This window comes from Oryza glaberrima, chromosome 2 (genome assembly GCF_000147395.1).
Source record: "Oryza glaberrima chromosome 2, OglaRS2, whole genome shotgun sequence".
In the NCBI taxonomy this organism is placed as follows: Eukaryota; Viridiplantae; Streptophyta; class Magnoliopsida; order Poales; family Poaceae; genus Oryza; species Oryza glaberrima.
In genome coordinates this window covers 10,632,116-10,646,978 of record NC_068327.1, presented here as the reverse complement: position 1 = coordinate 10,646,978, position 14,863 = coordinate 10,632,116, and the positions used below count along the sequence as shown (strand labels likewise).

The following is a 14,863-nucleotide window of genomic DNA, read 5'->3' as shown; positions in this document are numbered from 1 at the left end:
CTCCTCCACACCATCCTTGCTGCTGCCGCATCGACGTCCCCCGACGTGCCCGAGCTCGCCGTCCTCCACCGACCTCCTCCACGCCGTCCCCAAGCCGGCCATCGTCCTACACCAACCTCCTCCACGCCATCCCGAGCCGGCCGCCGTCCTACACCGACCTCCTCCACGTCGTCCCCCGCCGTCCCCGAGCCCGTCGCTGCGTTGGCCGTCGTCCCGAGCACGCCCTGAGCATGCCCGCCACCGACCACCTCCCTAAGCATGCCCGCCACCTCGACCTCCTCCTTCTCCGGTTAGAAATTTGTTTCAATTTATAACTCAGTTTTGCAGGTTTTGATGCTTAGCACTTGAAGATGTTATTGTGAAATTTGTAAATAATGGATGTGTGAAATATGTGAATGGCATATGTGTATGTGAATGATTCTATATGAATGGGGATGCTGGGATATTGTGAAATATATTTGTTTCTGTCATTTTGCAGCGGACATAGCTAGCAAAGCCCTGAAGCTAGCAAAAAAATAGAATTTATATTTTTTGGGGGAAATACTCATCGGTGACGGACTTTAACTTAAGCCCGTCACAGATGACCTCATCTGTGATGGGCTTAAGTTAAAGCCTGATTGAGTTGAGTCATCTGTGACGGGCTTTAGTTTGGGCCCGTTTGAGATTGTGGTCATCCATGACAGGCGTTAATTGAGGCCCGATTGAGATAAGGTCATCCATGATGGGCCCTTGTTTGACTGGTCGTGTGGGGGCAAAACTATCGGTGACGGGTTTTAGTTGAGGCCCGATTGAGATGACTTCATCCGTGACGACCGTATACCCAGTAGAGATGACTTCTCACATCAGTGACCTTTACGCCATGATGGATGCCATACCCGACACATATGGGGGTTGCCGCCGATTGAGATGTGGGTGACCGTTGTAGTGAGGGATGTGGAGGGAAAGAGGTGGTTACCATTGAGGCTGAGCCGCAGCACCCCCTTGCTGCCACCCCCTACACACCGCTTTTTAGTGCCACCTCCTACCCCTACCTCTCTTCCTCCGTTTAGGTAGACTGAGATGTAGATTTTGTGATCTACTGACATGAGTGCTAAGCCTAATATGATCACCCTAATGTGGAATTCTGATGTTACTGACCGTTGTTTGAAGCCATTGATGCGGTTCTTGTTCTTGTCGGTGTAGACAAAGTAGTGGTAGCAGTAGCAGTGGGAACGCCGGCTTGATCCCGAAGGGGTCACCGGCGATCACTTGCGGGGTAGCGGCGGCCTTCCGGTCACCACCTACACTGTCCCGGAACCACCACACGTTCTCTCTCCAGCGCTCAACTTGATCAGATAGGGTTTTGGGATTTTTCCGGGGAGAAGATGATCGTGGAGAGATCATCACCTATACACGACACTAGCCTCCCCTATTAGTATGGCGCTGAGGGAGATCGGGGGCAATCCAAACATGGAAAGATTTGGCGCTACTTATTAGTGCGCATAATCATGTAATTATGGAAATAATCGGAATTGAATCACGTTAATCCCATAGGCAACGGGTGGAAAACGGCCGTCCAGGATTTCCTCTCGATTTCCATGCCAAGAGATAAACTTTCCCAACATGAGATCCTCTACCTCAAGTCTCATACATTTTACTCAGTGAAATCTCAAGAGGTTTTTTTTACTACTAACAGCAAATTATTGGTTGTGTTCTACCTAGGCATTAATTACACTAAGAGAACAATGCTTATTGATATTCTCCCTGCACACTTGTGCACATTGTGCCAAACCCAACTGAACCAGCCATGTGTGATGTGCTGACGAGTTGTTTCACTGGTTCAAACTTCAAAGTAGTTCAAACAGGTATAGGAGATATATGCATGCCTCAGTTAACTCCGACCCCCAAGCATGTGCCCAAACCATTCTTGTTCCGTTTCATTTGATGAAACTTAACACCTCTGCTCATACTGCCTAGTACAATAGGGTAGTAGTATCATTAATACTGGCTACTTCTCTGCTGCTGCGCTTCACTATTATAGTGTACAAGCGGTAGGAGAGTACTAGAGTAAAGCGGTAGGAGAGTATTATATACAGCTTTCCCCAATCTGATTTTCAATTTTTGAATTGAAGAAAGTTACTATCTTGGTTAAAAAAGATTACTAACAAAAATAAGTAAAGTATTTGAGTACGTATATATAGCATTTTGTTGCTTTAGAAATGTGTAGCGGTTGGGAATTTGTCATAGATGTATAGATATAGCATGACATAACATGTGGTTTCTTGATGGACAGTTTTCAAATACCATTTGTAGCTCACTTGATTAGTTCACATGCATGTCGAGTCATTTTTGTATGGCAACATAAAGTGAGGTCATAACTACAGGGCATGTCTACTGTAGCATATTACATATATATATCCCAGTAAAACATAAACAGGTGAGTTACAGGGGAAAATCCAATATCATAGTAACACATAAGATATGCTACAAGTATACTTTATAACATATTTATATAAGGTCTTGTCTAGCTTTAATGTAACTGATGAAAAATCCGAAAAATTTCAGTCACTTTTTTGGACGGCTAGGATCGCATCAAGATTTGTGCATACTCATTATCTCTCCCTTAACGATTTTTCTCTTTTCTAGTTCGCATGCACGCACGTGAGACTCAGGACGAATCACCACGCCTTGCTTTCTTACTGAGCACTGAGGCCTCCACTGCCACCGCACTTCGCCCCATGGCTCACTAGCTAGCCAGAAGCGATCAACGGTGCCGGCGAGCCCCCTCTAGACCGGCCACCTCTCTCTTCCTCTCTAATCTTCTGGTGGTGGCGTGGTGCTATCGGGTTCACTGCCGATGACCACATCCTCCAAACCCCATGACATCCCTCACCCCTGCCACCAACCCTACCCACCTGCGTGCCTCTAACTCCGCGTCTCCAGCAGCGCCTCCGCCGCCTCGCCGCTCATCGTCGATCAGGCCACCCCAGAAGGCCATCCCCCTAATCCTGGGAGAAACCGCTCCTTTCTTCCCAAAACCCCACGGCTTTCCCCAACCCCAGCCCCAAAACCCTAACTCTAATCCGTAGGTCATGTACCGCAATCGGATGTCTCTGGCGATGAGGAAGATAAAGGGATCGGCGAGGATCTCTTCATCACTGTTGCCATCGCCGAGAAGTGGTTGAAGACAATTCCCTAATCGTTGGATTTCAATCCAATGGCTAGGGAGCAGGTGAACACCAAATCTCAGTCACCTAAAAACTACCATTTCCCTTCATTCATATAAAGATGTGAGATGAGAAAGTACAATAGGAGCACAAAATGTGTTGCATATATATACACATGGCAGTAATAATGACTGACTTGGTTAAAAGGCTAGTAATAAAATTAAATAAAGTATTTGAGTACACGTATATATAGCATAGCGGTTGGGAATTTGTCGTTTATGTATATATATAGCCTGACATAACATGTGGTTTCTGGATTTTCAGTTTCAAAAACCCATTTGTCGTCGCTCACTTGATATATATCATCAATTACTCACATGCATGTCGCGTCAATTTTGTATGGCAACATAGCTAGGTAGAGAGCATGAAAACGTGTACGCGTGCACGCATGAGGATATGTAAGTGCGTACGGTGCAGCTCTGTTGCACGGCGAGACGTACCCAACCAGAACCAGAGACCGACCGAGTCCCTCACCTGATCAGCTGCCTCACAAGGCGGAAGCAGTGCAACTGCGCAAGCATGCACGTATACGCAACACGCGTGTGTGTAATATGATGTGTAGCTGGCTCGATCGATCGATCTCTGGCTGCCTGGCTCGCCGCTCACGGTCCTATAAATATCCGCGCGCTCCAAACGCAGCAGCAGCAGCAGCAAGCGTTTAGCTAGCTAGCTTTCTTTCCTTCAATTTCGTTTCCAAAGAGTTGATCACAGCACGTGTGTTTAGCTAGAGGAAGCTGGTGGTGGCGAGACCATGGTGGGCAAGGGCAACGAGTGCGCCGCAGCTCGCCGCCGCTTCAGCCTCCGGGCGGGCGGCGTCGTCGTCGTCGTCCTTCCTCCCCTGTCTCTTGCTGGCGGCGGCGCTCTCCGCCGGCTGCTGCCGCGCGCACGCGGCGACGGCCCGGGCCCCGCGCAGTCTCTTGGCCCGCTTCCCGACGACGAAGATGACATCGGAGTTGGAGAAGGAGGCCGGCCGGTACGTCGACGACAGCTCGCAGGCGGCGAGGACGAACAACAAGATCACCAACCTGCAGGTGTCGTTCGTCGGCCACGGACATGATACTCCAGCAGGTGCTGCTTATTATTATTATTATTATTACTCCGCTCGTATAAACACTCGGCACGTACGCGTACCAAAAGCTTATTACAAACAAACTTCTTAACCGTTTAATCTAATTATTATATCTTGGAGTTATTATAAAACAATATATATGATTTAATCACAGTACTTATTATGTCAATAGTGCAAGTTTTGTTTTCAACAACTTTTTGCACCTATATATAGCTAGCGTGGCATCCTAGTCAGAGTCCATGAAATGAGCCCAATGGGCTTACCGCCTTTGGTCCTTGGCCCATGGCAGTGCGTGCACAAATACACAAGAGAATGCGGGCTGACCGGTTGAGCCGGCTGCATATTCGCACTCACATGCATGTGCAACTGAACGCCTGAACCAGCTGCAGTACCAGCTATCCATGAGTTTAAAAAAAAAACTCAGCCACAAAGCTATTAGCATATTTAGTCATATTTATATGTTGGGAACTTGTGATACATTGGAAAAATTAATAATAATCGACGTTCAATATTGATGTCATTTTTATGTTTCATATTTCCTCAACAACAGATACGGTTACTGTAGATTAAAGTGAAAATCAAGGCAAGTACATAGGCCATGTTATCAGCATCCTATATAATATTATTTTAAAAGAAAAAAATAAATAATAAAAATATATAAAAAGGAATATGCAGTATAAAGAAATCGAAATATAAAAATGCAATATTTTTTCTTATTATACCAATTTATTGCTTTGGAAAAGTCATTGAGAAATAATCCAAATAAGTACAATGTGCGTTAGGTTAGATTTGGAAACATATAACTTGGCTTTGTTTTTATCTTATATTTCTAGAAAAGATAAAACAATTAGTAGCAAGTGTAAACATCATGAACATATTTTCCTTCTAATTATATGGTTTTAACAGCTTATAGGCAAAACTTTTGAATTTATAAAAGTGAGATGAAATATTCATAAAACACACTTTTCTATTCATCTAATATACAACCTTCATCAATTTGTTAGCGTATATTATTATGATGCAGTGTTTTTTCCTCAGTATCCCACAAAAAAAAAATCTAAAAACACACTAGAAGGGTACTTTAAAGGTATGATGCTGATAGAACTTTTTAAGTACCGGATTATTTGCTTTAAAAATTCTCACGTTCTAAATAACCTCTAATTAAGCAGTATACAAATACTCCACACACAAAATTACGGGCTAACTTAAGCAAGCATGCCAATAAGCACGCCGATTTTCTAGTAATTAAGTAATAACTGTGTGTTGATCAACTGAGTAAGTATCATCAGACAGGCGTCGTTTAAGTGCTATATATCTGCATTTCAGTGTAGTACTTCAATTAAATTGACTCCATTAATCTGTTACAAAATAACAAGATGGCTTCTCCTACTCTGCCGACGAGTAAGAATTTTCTTTTTCTTGAGAAAAGCCGAGTGAGAATGTTTGATTGTCATTTCTACGCTGTATTTGTCGTTTTCAGTAGCAATTCATTTAAGTAACCCGTGTTTCTGTGACATAACAAGATGGAGAAGGGCAATTCGCTGATGCTGCATACCCGGCGAAGTGGAAACCAGATGAGGATCCGTCCACGCCATCGCTGGTCGTTGCTCATCATCTACCGAGTAAGAGCAACTCCAATAGCCTCTTCAAAAGACTCTCCAAGTTAAATTTTGTCAATTCTTAAAAAAAAAAAGTACTCCAACAGTCTCTCTATTCAACTTGCCAAGCCATTTGGCTGGCCAAATCCTTCCCCTCACTAGCCAAATTTGGCCAGCCAAACTCACTAGCCATCTGTGGGCCCCACCTATTCCCCATTCTCTTTCTTTGCATCCGCTCGCTCTCTCTCCCCCTTTGCCGCTGAAATCCCTACCACCGCCGCTTGCCAAAAATCGACGGTGAGCAGCGGCGGCGGTAGGGAGCCACCGTCGAGGTCGTCGCGAGCCGCCGCCCTCGCCGTCGCCCTCCTCTAGATCCGTCGCGAGCCGTTGCCGCCACTGCCGCTGAGCTCCGCCCCGAGCATCGTCGAGGTCGTCGTCGCCCCGGGTCGTCGTCGAGGTTGTCGTCGCCCTGGGTCGTCGTCGCGAGCCATCGCTGCCACCGCCGCCGAGCTCCGCCCCGAGTATCGTCGAGGTCGTCGTCGCCCCGGGTCGTCATCGTCGCGAGCCGTCACCGCCGCCGCCGCCGAGCTCCGCCCCGAGCATCGTCGAGGTCGTTGTCGCCCCGGGTCGTCGTCGAGGTCGTCGTCGCGAGCCGTCGCCGCCACCGCCGCCGAGCTCCGCCCCGAGCATCGTCAAGGTCGTCGTCTCCCCGGGTCGTCGTCAAGGTCATCGTCGCGAGACGTCGCCGCCGAGCTCCGCCGCCGCCCCCTTGTAGATCTGGCCTTGACGACGACGATGTCAGAGTGCAAATGAATTTGGATCACAACTCAACAGATGTCAGAGTCCTAAAAGAATCGGCAGACTGAAATTCTAAGTTTTCAGGAAATTTGAATCCAAAAAAGTTGAAAATCGAATAGATTTTTACTAATTGTCAACAAATTAGTAAAACTGTTACACTGTTCGTTCATCACCTGTGGACGACCGTCCGATCTGCCTATCCACCAAGCTGTTCATGTGCAGATTGACTACTCGAGGACTAGTGGAGAGATGACGAGGACGGCGCCAGAGCCTCTCGCTGCAGCTGATTTGGGGATTTCCATGTCCTTTATTACTTTGGGTTTTTACAGATTTTCATTGGCTCTGCTCGCTGCTAATTTGGGCAGTACAAACGTTGTGCAGCCTTCCACCGATTTTGAGCATCCAGTATGCCAGATGCGTTCTTTTTTCCCTCTTCAATTTTTCTTCCATCTTGAAAGCTCACTAGCACCCCCCCAACAAATTAAAATGCTGCAGATGTCTGATGAGATTCTTAAATGGTGTCGTACCGAGCTAACATGTAGTAACTGAGATTCTTAGGCTGTGTTTAGTTCCGCACCAAAATTGAAAGTTTAATTGAAATTGGAAGTTTGAAGAAAAAAGTTGAAAGTTGATGTGAGTAGGAAAGTTTTGATGTAATGAAAAAGTTAGAAGTTTGAAGAAAAAGTTTAAAACTAAACAAGGCCTTAAGTGAATAAAGACTACAAATAGGAATAACTTATTTGGAAAAACTCAAATGTGAAATATGTCTAACTTTTGTAGATGGAGGGAGTAATTTATAGCACATGATTGAAAATGCATTTTAACATGAATGACTCATAACGGTTTAGAATTTTTCTACTTCCTCCGTTTCACAATGTAAGACTTTCTAGCATTGCCCACATACATATAGATGTACATATGTCTAGATTCATTAACATCTAAATAAATGTGGGCAATGCTAGAAAGTCTTACATTGTGAAATGGAGGAAGTAATTTATATTTAATAAACCATGGCAAAATAATATGGTATTTTAATTTTTTCATTTATTTAGTTGCATTGCTTGAGAATGAGTTTGAGTGGTTTGGTTGGATTGTCTAATTGCGAATGCTACTGTCATTTGTGGGAATTGGGAAGATTGTTCTTTGGTGGGGGTTCAACATCACTCTTTGCAACAGAACTAAAATCATGCATAACCAGGAGGATATATAGCAGATAATCACATATTTTTCTTTTTATTTCTTTGTTACTCTTTCATGTCAGATACAACATGTGTTCCTGATGTTTCTTACACTTCTTTTTTTTTTTTTTGCAGATTTCTCATCAGGGGGATATGTTCTAAGCTCAAAACCGGACATTTCTGTATAGCTAATATATAGATTATGTATTTTGAACACTGTAAAGTGCTATTAGTAAACCTACAAAATTACAAGATTAATTAAAATCGACTTCAATTATTAGATATAATATTAACAAAATAGTTAAGAAAAAAAATAAAAACTCAAGAACAAAGTTTTTAGCCATTTAATTTGTTAATTTAATGACTCTGAAACGAAGTTTAGTTTGGTCTTACAATTTTATATGGTTATCTTCTTACTTATATGTGTGCGTTTTCAAAGCTTTTGAGTATTTTTTTTCGACTGTCTAGCCGGCAGTTGTTGTCACGCTCTGAAGTTTCCCCCTTTTTCTTGCTTTAAAAATTTGTTTAATAAATTGCCTCAAGAAATGGTTCAAATTTAACCTAGAGCAAATTCCCTAATTAATAAATGCAATTAATAATTGGAATTGGCATTGTGGGATTTCTCTTGAGTTCCACATGTCACAATATATTAACAGGATTTTTAGTGGAATTTTCAGAGCCCTATAAGTAATTTTAACCAATTAAAATTCATTAACCGCAATAAAGAATCCCAGGAAAAATCCTTTCTTCTTTTTCTTTTTCTTTTCCTCCTTTTTCCCTCTTCTTGGGCCATCGGCCCAGTCCACCCCGTCGCCCGCGCGCGCCCCTCTCCTTTTTGGGCCGGCCCGCGCCCCCTCCTCCTCCCTTCGGGACGCCGACAGGTGGGCCCCACCTGTCGGATCGTCCCCAACCTCCAGCCACCCACGCCCACGCCGGCAACCGCCCACGCCATCGCCTTTCCCGTCTCTCCCGCGCCCCACTCCGCCGCACTCCGCGTCGCGCCCGCGTCGCCGCCCTCTCCCCCGCGTCTCCCGCCCCGCGCGCACGCACGAAATGGGCGGGATTCATTTTGAATCCCCTGCCCTCTCTCTCTCTCCCCTTCCCACGTCGCCGGCGAAATCAGGGGTTTTCCCGGCCTCGTCCGCATCTCCCGCGCCCATAAAAATGCTCATCCGAGCTCCCTCTCTCGTTTCCCCCATTCGCCGTCCTCTCCCACGCTTCCTACGGCCGCCGCGCCATCGCACCGAGCTCCGCCGCCTGCCACCGTACTCCAGCCGCGTGCCACCGCCGCTAGAGCCGCCGCCGCGCCGTGAAGCCGCCGTCGTCGCTCTCGCGGGTGTCGCCCGCTCCTCGGCCGCCGTTTGGTTGCCGCCAATCACCCCTGAAGCCCCGTTTCCCTCGCTCGCCGGTGTTGCCGCCGCCCGTCCGCCGTTCGTGTCTCCGGTCGTCGCCGCCGCCTTTGTTTTCCCGCGCCGGCCGCCACTGCCTCCTCCGGTGAGGACCCCTCTCCCTCTCCTTTCTCTCCTCTCCCGCGTGCCGCCGCTTCCCGCGAGCACCTTCACTTTCGGCCGTGGCCGCCACCTCCCGTGCCGCCGCTTGCCGTCGCCGGCAGTCATGCGCGCGCCGCGGCTCTTGCCACGGCCAGCCGGTTTGAAGCCGAGGCCGAGCCGGTGGCCGCTTTCCCAGCGCCGTCCGATCACCTTTGAGGCTGATCCGGGCCGTTGGTCCCGTGGACCCGTGGTCCCGGTCCACGGTGCACCGGCCCCCTCGAGCCTTTGACCAGTGGGGCCCGCCTATCGGCGCTCCCCCTCCTTTGATGATGTTATAATTAATTAAGGCATTTTCTTTATTAGTAAAAACACAAAGAATCTTCTAAAATTCATAACTAATTCATCCGAGCTCCGTTTAAGTCCATTCAAGTCTCAGTAAATTCATAAAAAAACCCTAGAATCCATTAAAAATGGTTTTGTTCTCTGTTTCAGTAGTCTTATAGTGTGTTTTGCTTGTGTGCTTTGTTTATCGCGTAGATTTCGGCCGTTTCGTCGATCCGCGGTTCCTCGAAGACGTTGTTGTGGTCTCATCAATGCGAGAGCAAGGCAAGTCATGCATTACATTTGATCATATTGTACCCAATTTACAAATATTCCGCATTTCTATTAAATGGTGCATCCTTTTACAATGTCATGTGGGATGGGTCTATTACTCAGCCATTTATTGTTTACCTTATGCCATTGATAAATTGGGTATCAAATTAACTAGATGTTGATTCAGGAAAATGCTTAGCCATGCCTGGTTCAACTAGTACACAAATGGGGATCATATTATTACATAGACTTTGACTATTAGCATAGCTTTGGATTGGTGCCACCGCAATGGTGTTAGTTAATTAAAATACACTGAATGGTGGGCTGTGGGCACATGGTTTTGCTGGTCGCACCCATGGCAATTAAGGACCGGTTCACGGGAAACCATGGGAGACTTACCGTGCTTACCACAAGCGGGAGTGGGTAACTGCTTGATCTGAAGTATATAGCTCGACCCTTTCCTAGGCACCGGTGGCGAGGGTGGGCGTGATGTAGTTGGGTCGGCCGGGGTGTCCGGTTGTCCAACTGCCGGATTCACCGTGGCGCATGAGGGGACTACCCACTGCCTTTTGAGGGGTGGGGGTAAAACCTTAGCATGGTGTGGATGGTTAGGGGAGGGTTATGCGAAGGGTCTTGTCACGATATCCCCCTTGCAGTATCATGGTGATACTTCGGGCATGGCGATATGTGTGGAATCGTGTCTTGTGGGTACAGTTGTACACCTCTGGCCAGAGTAAAACTATTCGAATAGCCGTGCCCGCGGTTATGGGCGATCAACCAGATTCACTGTGATTAGTCTCACCCCTAGTTTAGTTTAATGAACTGGTGTAGTTCAGGTGGTTGGTTGGGCCTGTTGCAACATGGTGTAGCGTTGGACAGTGATTGGTTAATATTGATTAATCACTACAACTTTTTTACTGTTTTCAACTACTGCTTTTAAATGCTTGCTTTATGCAAATGAACCCTTAGCCTCATTTGGTTATATCCTGCATCATACCTTCTCTTCCGGTATGACTTGCTGAGTACAGTGGGTAGTACTCAGTCTTGCTCTCTTTTCCTCACACCAGAGCTGAAGATCTTCCAAGTTGGAGCTATCTTGTTAGGGTTGGTTTCGTCGCTGCCGTCAAGAGTTGCCTGTGGAGTGGAGTCGCCAGCTGCAGAAGTCTAAGCTTCCAAGCTTAGCTCGTTTTATCTTTTCCGCTGCATTTGTAATCTTTTATATTTTTGTAAGACATGGATCTGTATGTCAACAATTATCGTTTGTGTACCCTGGCTAGTTCTGGACAGGGATTTAATGCACATTCAGCTTAGAAATTCTGGTTCGTGAATTTCTGGGCATGACAGGTGTCTAGCAAATCCCTTAATTAATTAATTAATTAATTAATCCGTGATTGTACAATTATGTCACATCCTGATTTTTGTTTTAGGATTTATAAATTATTTAATAAATTAATATTAGAATTTATATTAAATGTTCATTAATTTACAAGTGAAGTTAAATGTGGGAAATAAATTTTTCTAAATATAAAGCATGGCTGGATTTAATTTTTATTAAATTATCCATGAATAAATATACTCTCTGAAATTTTCTTGGATTTTTCAAAGCTCAATTACTAATTTTTAAAATACAAAGAGTAGTTCAGCAATGATTCGCATATTAAATTAATCATTAAATGGTCTTTTTATAAATATTTTAAATACTTATAGTGTTCAAGTTTTTTTCATGATTTTTGTTGGAATATTAGAGCACCGGAAGTATTTTTAACGATTCAGATATCATTTCAGTGATTAATTTAATTGGGAAAGTAATAAAAAATACCCTTTTCTTTTCCGGGCCGAAACTGGAAAAGTTCACTTTTAGTTCTCGGCCCATTCTTCCCTTCCTTTCGGCTGGTTCTTTCCCTTCTCCGAAGTCCATTTCATGTCCCTCCTTCAATCGGGCTGAGTAAAAAAAGCCCAGCTGAAAGTCTGTTTTCCTTCCCTCTGCTACAGTAGTCGCCCCTAACCTCCAGCCGGCTGGAGACAGAGCCCGATGCCGCCATTGCCACCGCCTTCCCCCTCCAGCTCCGGCCTCCTCTCTCGTGTATTTCCAAAATTAGTTGAGGCAAAATATTCCCCTTATCCTCCTCTATCTCTTCCCCCAAAAATCCGGTTTTATCCCTTTGAATTCGATGCGAATTTGGATTCGTTTTCGAGTTTATCTCTCCAAACCAAACCCTAGAAAATCCCGACTTCGATTCTCTCGTTGTAGGATCGATCTCTCTCTCCCATGTCTATAAATAGAGTTCCCTCCCTCTCCTCTTTCGGCCGCCACCTCTCCCTCTCTCCGCGTCGCTTGTAGGCTGTAGCGCCGTCGCCGCTTGTCTTCTCCGTCCACCGCCGGCAGTCGCTCCAGCCACCCCTAGCAGCCGCCTCGGCCGTCGACGACCTGCACCGTCGCCTCTCTCGGCTCCGCAAGGTCAAGCTCCACCCCGTCCACCCCTTCCCCGTAGCCGAAATCCACCGGAGCTCCATCATCGCCGTCAACCCGAAGTTCGCCGTCGTGTTTTGATCTCCGACGAGGCCCTACTGCTCCTTCCGTCGTCGCCAAGCTTTGCCGTCGCCACCCACAGCGTCGCAGCCGGGGAGAAGCCCGTCCATTCATCCGTTGCCGCCACTCGTCGCCGGAAAATCGTCGCCGCCGTGGACCCACCTCGCCGCCCTTTGGAGTTCGTCGCCGACCATCTCCTTCACTGTTCGTCGTCGCATAAGTGTTGGTAAGAATCGCCGTCGCCTTCTCTTCCTCCCGGTGCCCTCATTTGCATTATTGTGCCGTGGTTCGCCGGCAACCACCGCTCCCATGCTGTTCACCGGTTTAGGTTTTTTCCTAGTGTATTAATCCAATCTAATCTAATCCATTGTCTGTCTAGCGTCATCATCGTCTCCGTGTGTTGCCGCCGGGTCGTCATCGCCGTCTCTCCCTCTCCGACCGCTTTGGTTTGGTGAGGTTTCTATCTGTGTTCCCTCGGTTTAGGTTTTAATCTTTTGTTTGTGTCGTTGAGTAGCCGCCGCCGTGCCGCGCTTAGCTGTTGGCTTAGCGTCGCTGCTGCGCTAGCCGCCTAGCCACCGTTGTGCCGCTCCCTGCCACAGCTGTGTAGCTGCTGCTCGTGCGTGCCAAAAGTCGCTGTCGTCCTGCTACCGCAGCGACCGAGCCACTTGCTGCTGCGTCGTGTCGCTGTCGCGTTGCTGTAGCTCGGTAGCCATCTTTTTAAGTCATTGTTGAGTCGTTGCTGCTGCCGCGCCTTGCCGAGTCGTTGACGCAATCGTGCCGCTGCTAAACCGTGTCACTGTCGTTGCTTAGTTGCTGCTCCAAATCGTGCAACGCCGCCTCTATCCCACGTCATCGTCATCGTGGTTTGTTTGCTTCCCGTAGTCCGGTAGCCAAGTTGCAAAGCCGTAGGTGCATCCCTAGGTTTCTACCGGCCTATCGTTTGCCGTACCGGGGTTTTACCGTGAATCGTGTCTAGCTCATCGGTTTAGCCGCAGCCATCGTTGAGTCGTTTGCTTATTCGTTTGAACGAGGTGTTCCCCGTGCTTCGTTCGTTCGTCCGTGTTGGGTCGTTCTTTAGTTTAAAGCCGTTCAGAGCCGCCGGTTTCGGTTAATCATTTCGGCAATCCCGTGTCACGTAGAATTGACTCGTTGAGTCGGTATCTTGTGAGGCCAGCTTGCTAGATCAATCCAAACCATCCGATCTTGGTCCACTCGGTCAAGATTAATCTCAGCCATCCAAAGTCAATATAAATCATGTTATCCTTTTTCAATGGCATATTAGTTCTTTTTACTATATGTCATCCACTAAATTCGTTCCAATAATTTTCGGAGGATGTTTTAATCTTTAATGTCAGTATAAATCGTTTGTAAATTGTTTAATCAATTTGGAATAGTGTTTTCTTTAATAGGTTTAATTGGAATTGATTTTGTAAAATTCATAACTAATTCGTATGAAGTCGGAATGAGGCCGTTCAAGTCTCTAAATTCATCTAAAATCATGATCTACATGTTTCTTTACTTTTTAGTACTGTTTATTTGGTTTTTATTAGTTTTTTCTCCGTTATGCGTGTTAGCTTGTCGTTTCCGTCGTTGCGAAGGTTTGTGAGTGCATCGGAAGTGTTCAAGAAGACTAATTGAAGACCGATTATTGCAAGGCAAGTCACACAGATCCTAAACACAATCCTTTGAGCATGTTGCTCCTATATTTAAATTCTCTATTTATTTCAACTATGCATTTATTTTCGAATGTCACCGGATGGTGTGAACCTATTCCTTTGTTATGGCCAATTTGCATTGATTACCCTATTCTTTGATACCTTGGGTTATAATTTGACTAGTTGGACTTTATATATTGGTTCGACTATATATTAGAATAATTGCTTAGTCATGCTTAGAAACACTAGCACACTATTGGGATGATTAATGTTTCACTATTACTTAATGATGGATACTTCATGGTAGCTCACGATGGTTAATCGTGTTGTGATAAATAATTGATAATTAAAACTTGATAATGGTGGGTTGTGAGCACATGGTTTTGAAGGTCATGCTCATGACAATTAAGGACCGGTTCGCGAGCTACTGTTGTGAGACATTAACCGTACTAACCACAAGCCAGAATGGGCAACGGCTAGACACTTTGTATAGCAAGGCTCATTGTGGGGCGCTAGACTGTGAAGCGGCGAGAAGTCCGTGGGGGTCGCTGGGGAGTCCACGCCTCTGGTTGTAGAGGGGGTGATTATGATCCAGGAAAGGCGCGCTGCTTTGAGTTGAGCTATGCGAGGGGTCTTGTCACAACTACACAAATGGTGGCATGTTCAGCATGGGCACATGGTGATATGGTGACATATTGTGGAGTTGTGTCTTGTGGGTAAATTTGTACACCTCTGGCCAGAGTAA

The 14,863-nt window shown here is 46.1% G+C and overlaps 1 protein-coding gene and 1 long non-coding RNA gene across 2 annotated transcripts; both read left to right on the top strand.

Moving 5' to 3' along the window:
• The first annotated feature begins 3,868 nt into the window (after positions 1–3,868).
• LOC127764642 (BURP domain-containing protein 4-like) lies at positions 3,869–8,081 on the top strand. The gene is made up of 3 exons (XM_052289550.1): positions 3,869–4,274; positions 5,799–5,897; positions 7,985–8,081. The coding sequence occupies exons 1-3, from the start codon at positions 4,148–4,150 to the stop codon at positions 8,035–8,037; spliced, it is 279 nt and encodes a 92-aa protein (XP_052145510.1). The 5' UTR covers positions 3,869–4,147; the 3' UTR covers positions 8,038–8,081.
• Positions 8,082–11,956: 3,875 nt separating this feature from the next.
• On the top strand, positions 11,957–14,229 carry LOC127764338 (uncharacterized). The gene is made up of 3 exons (XR_008015855.1): positions 11,957–12,689; positions 12,843–12,914; positions 14,038–14,229. It is a non-coding gene; the product is annotated as an uncharacterized LOC127764338 (long non-coding RNA).
• The last annotated feature ends 634 nt before the right edge of the window (positions 14,230–14,863 follow it).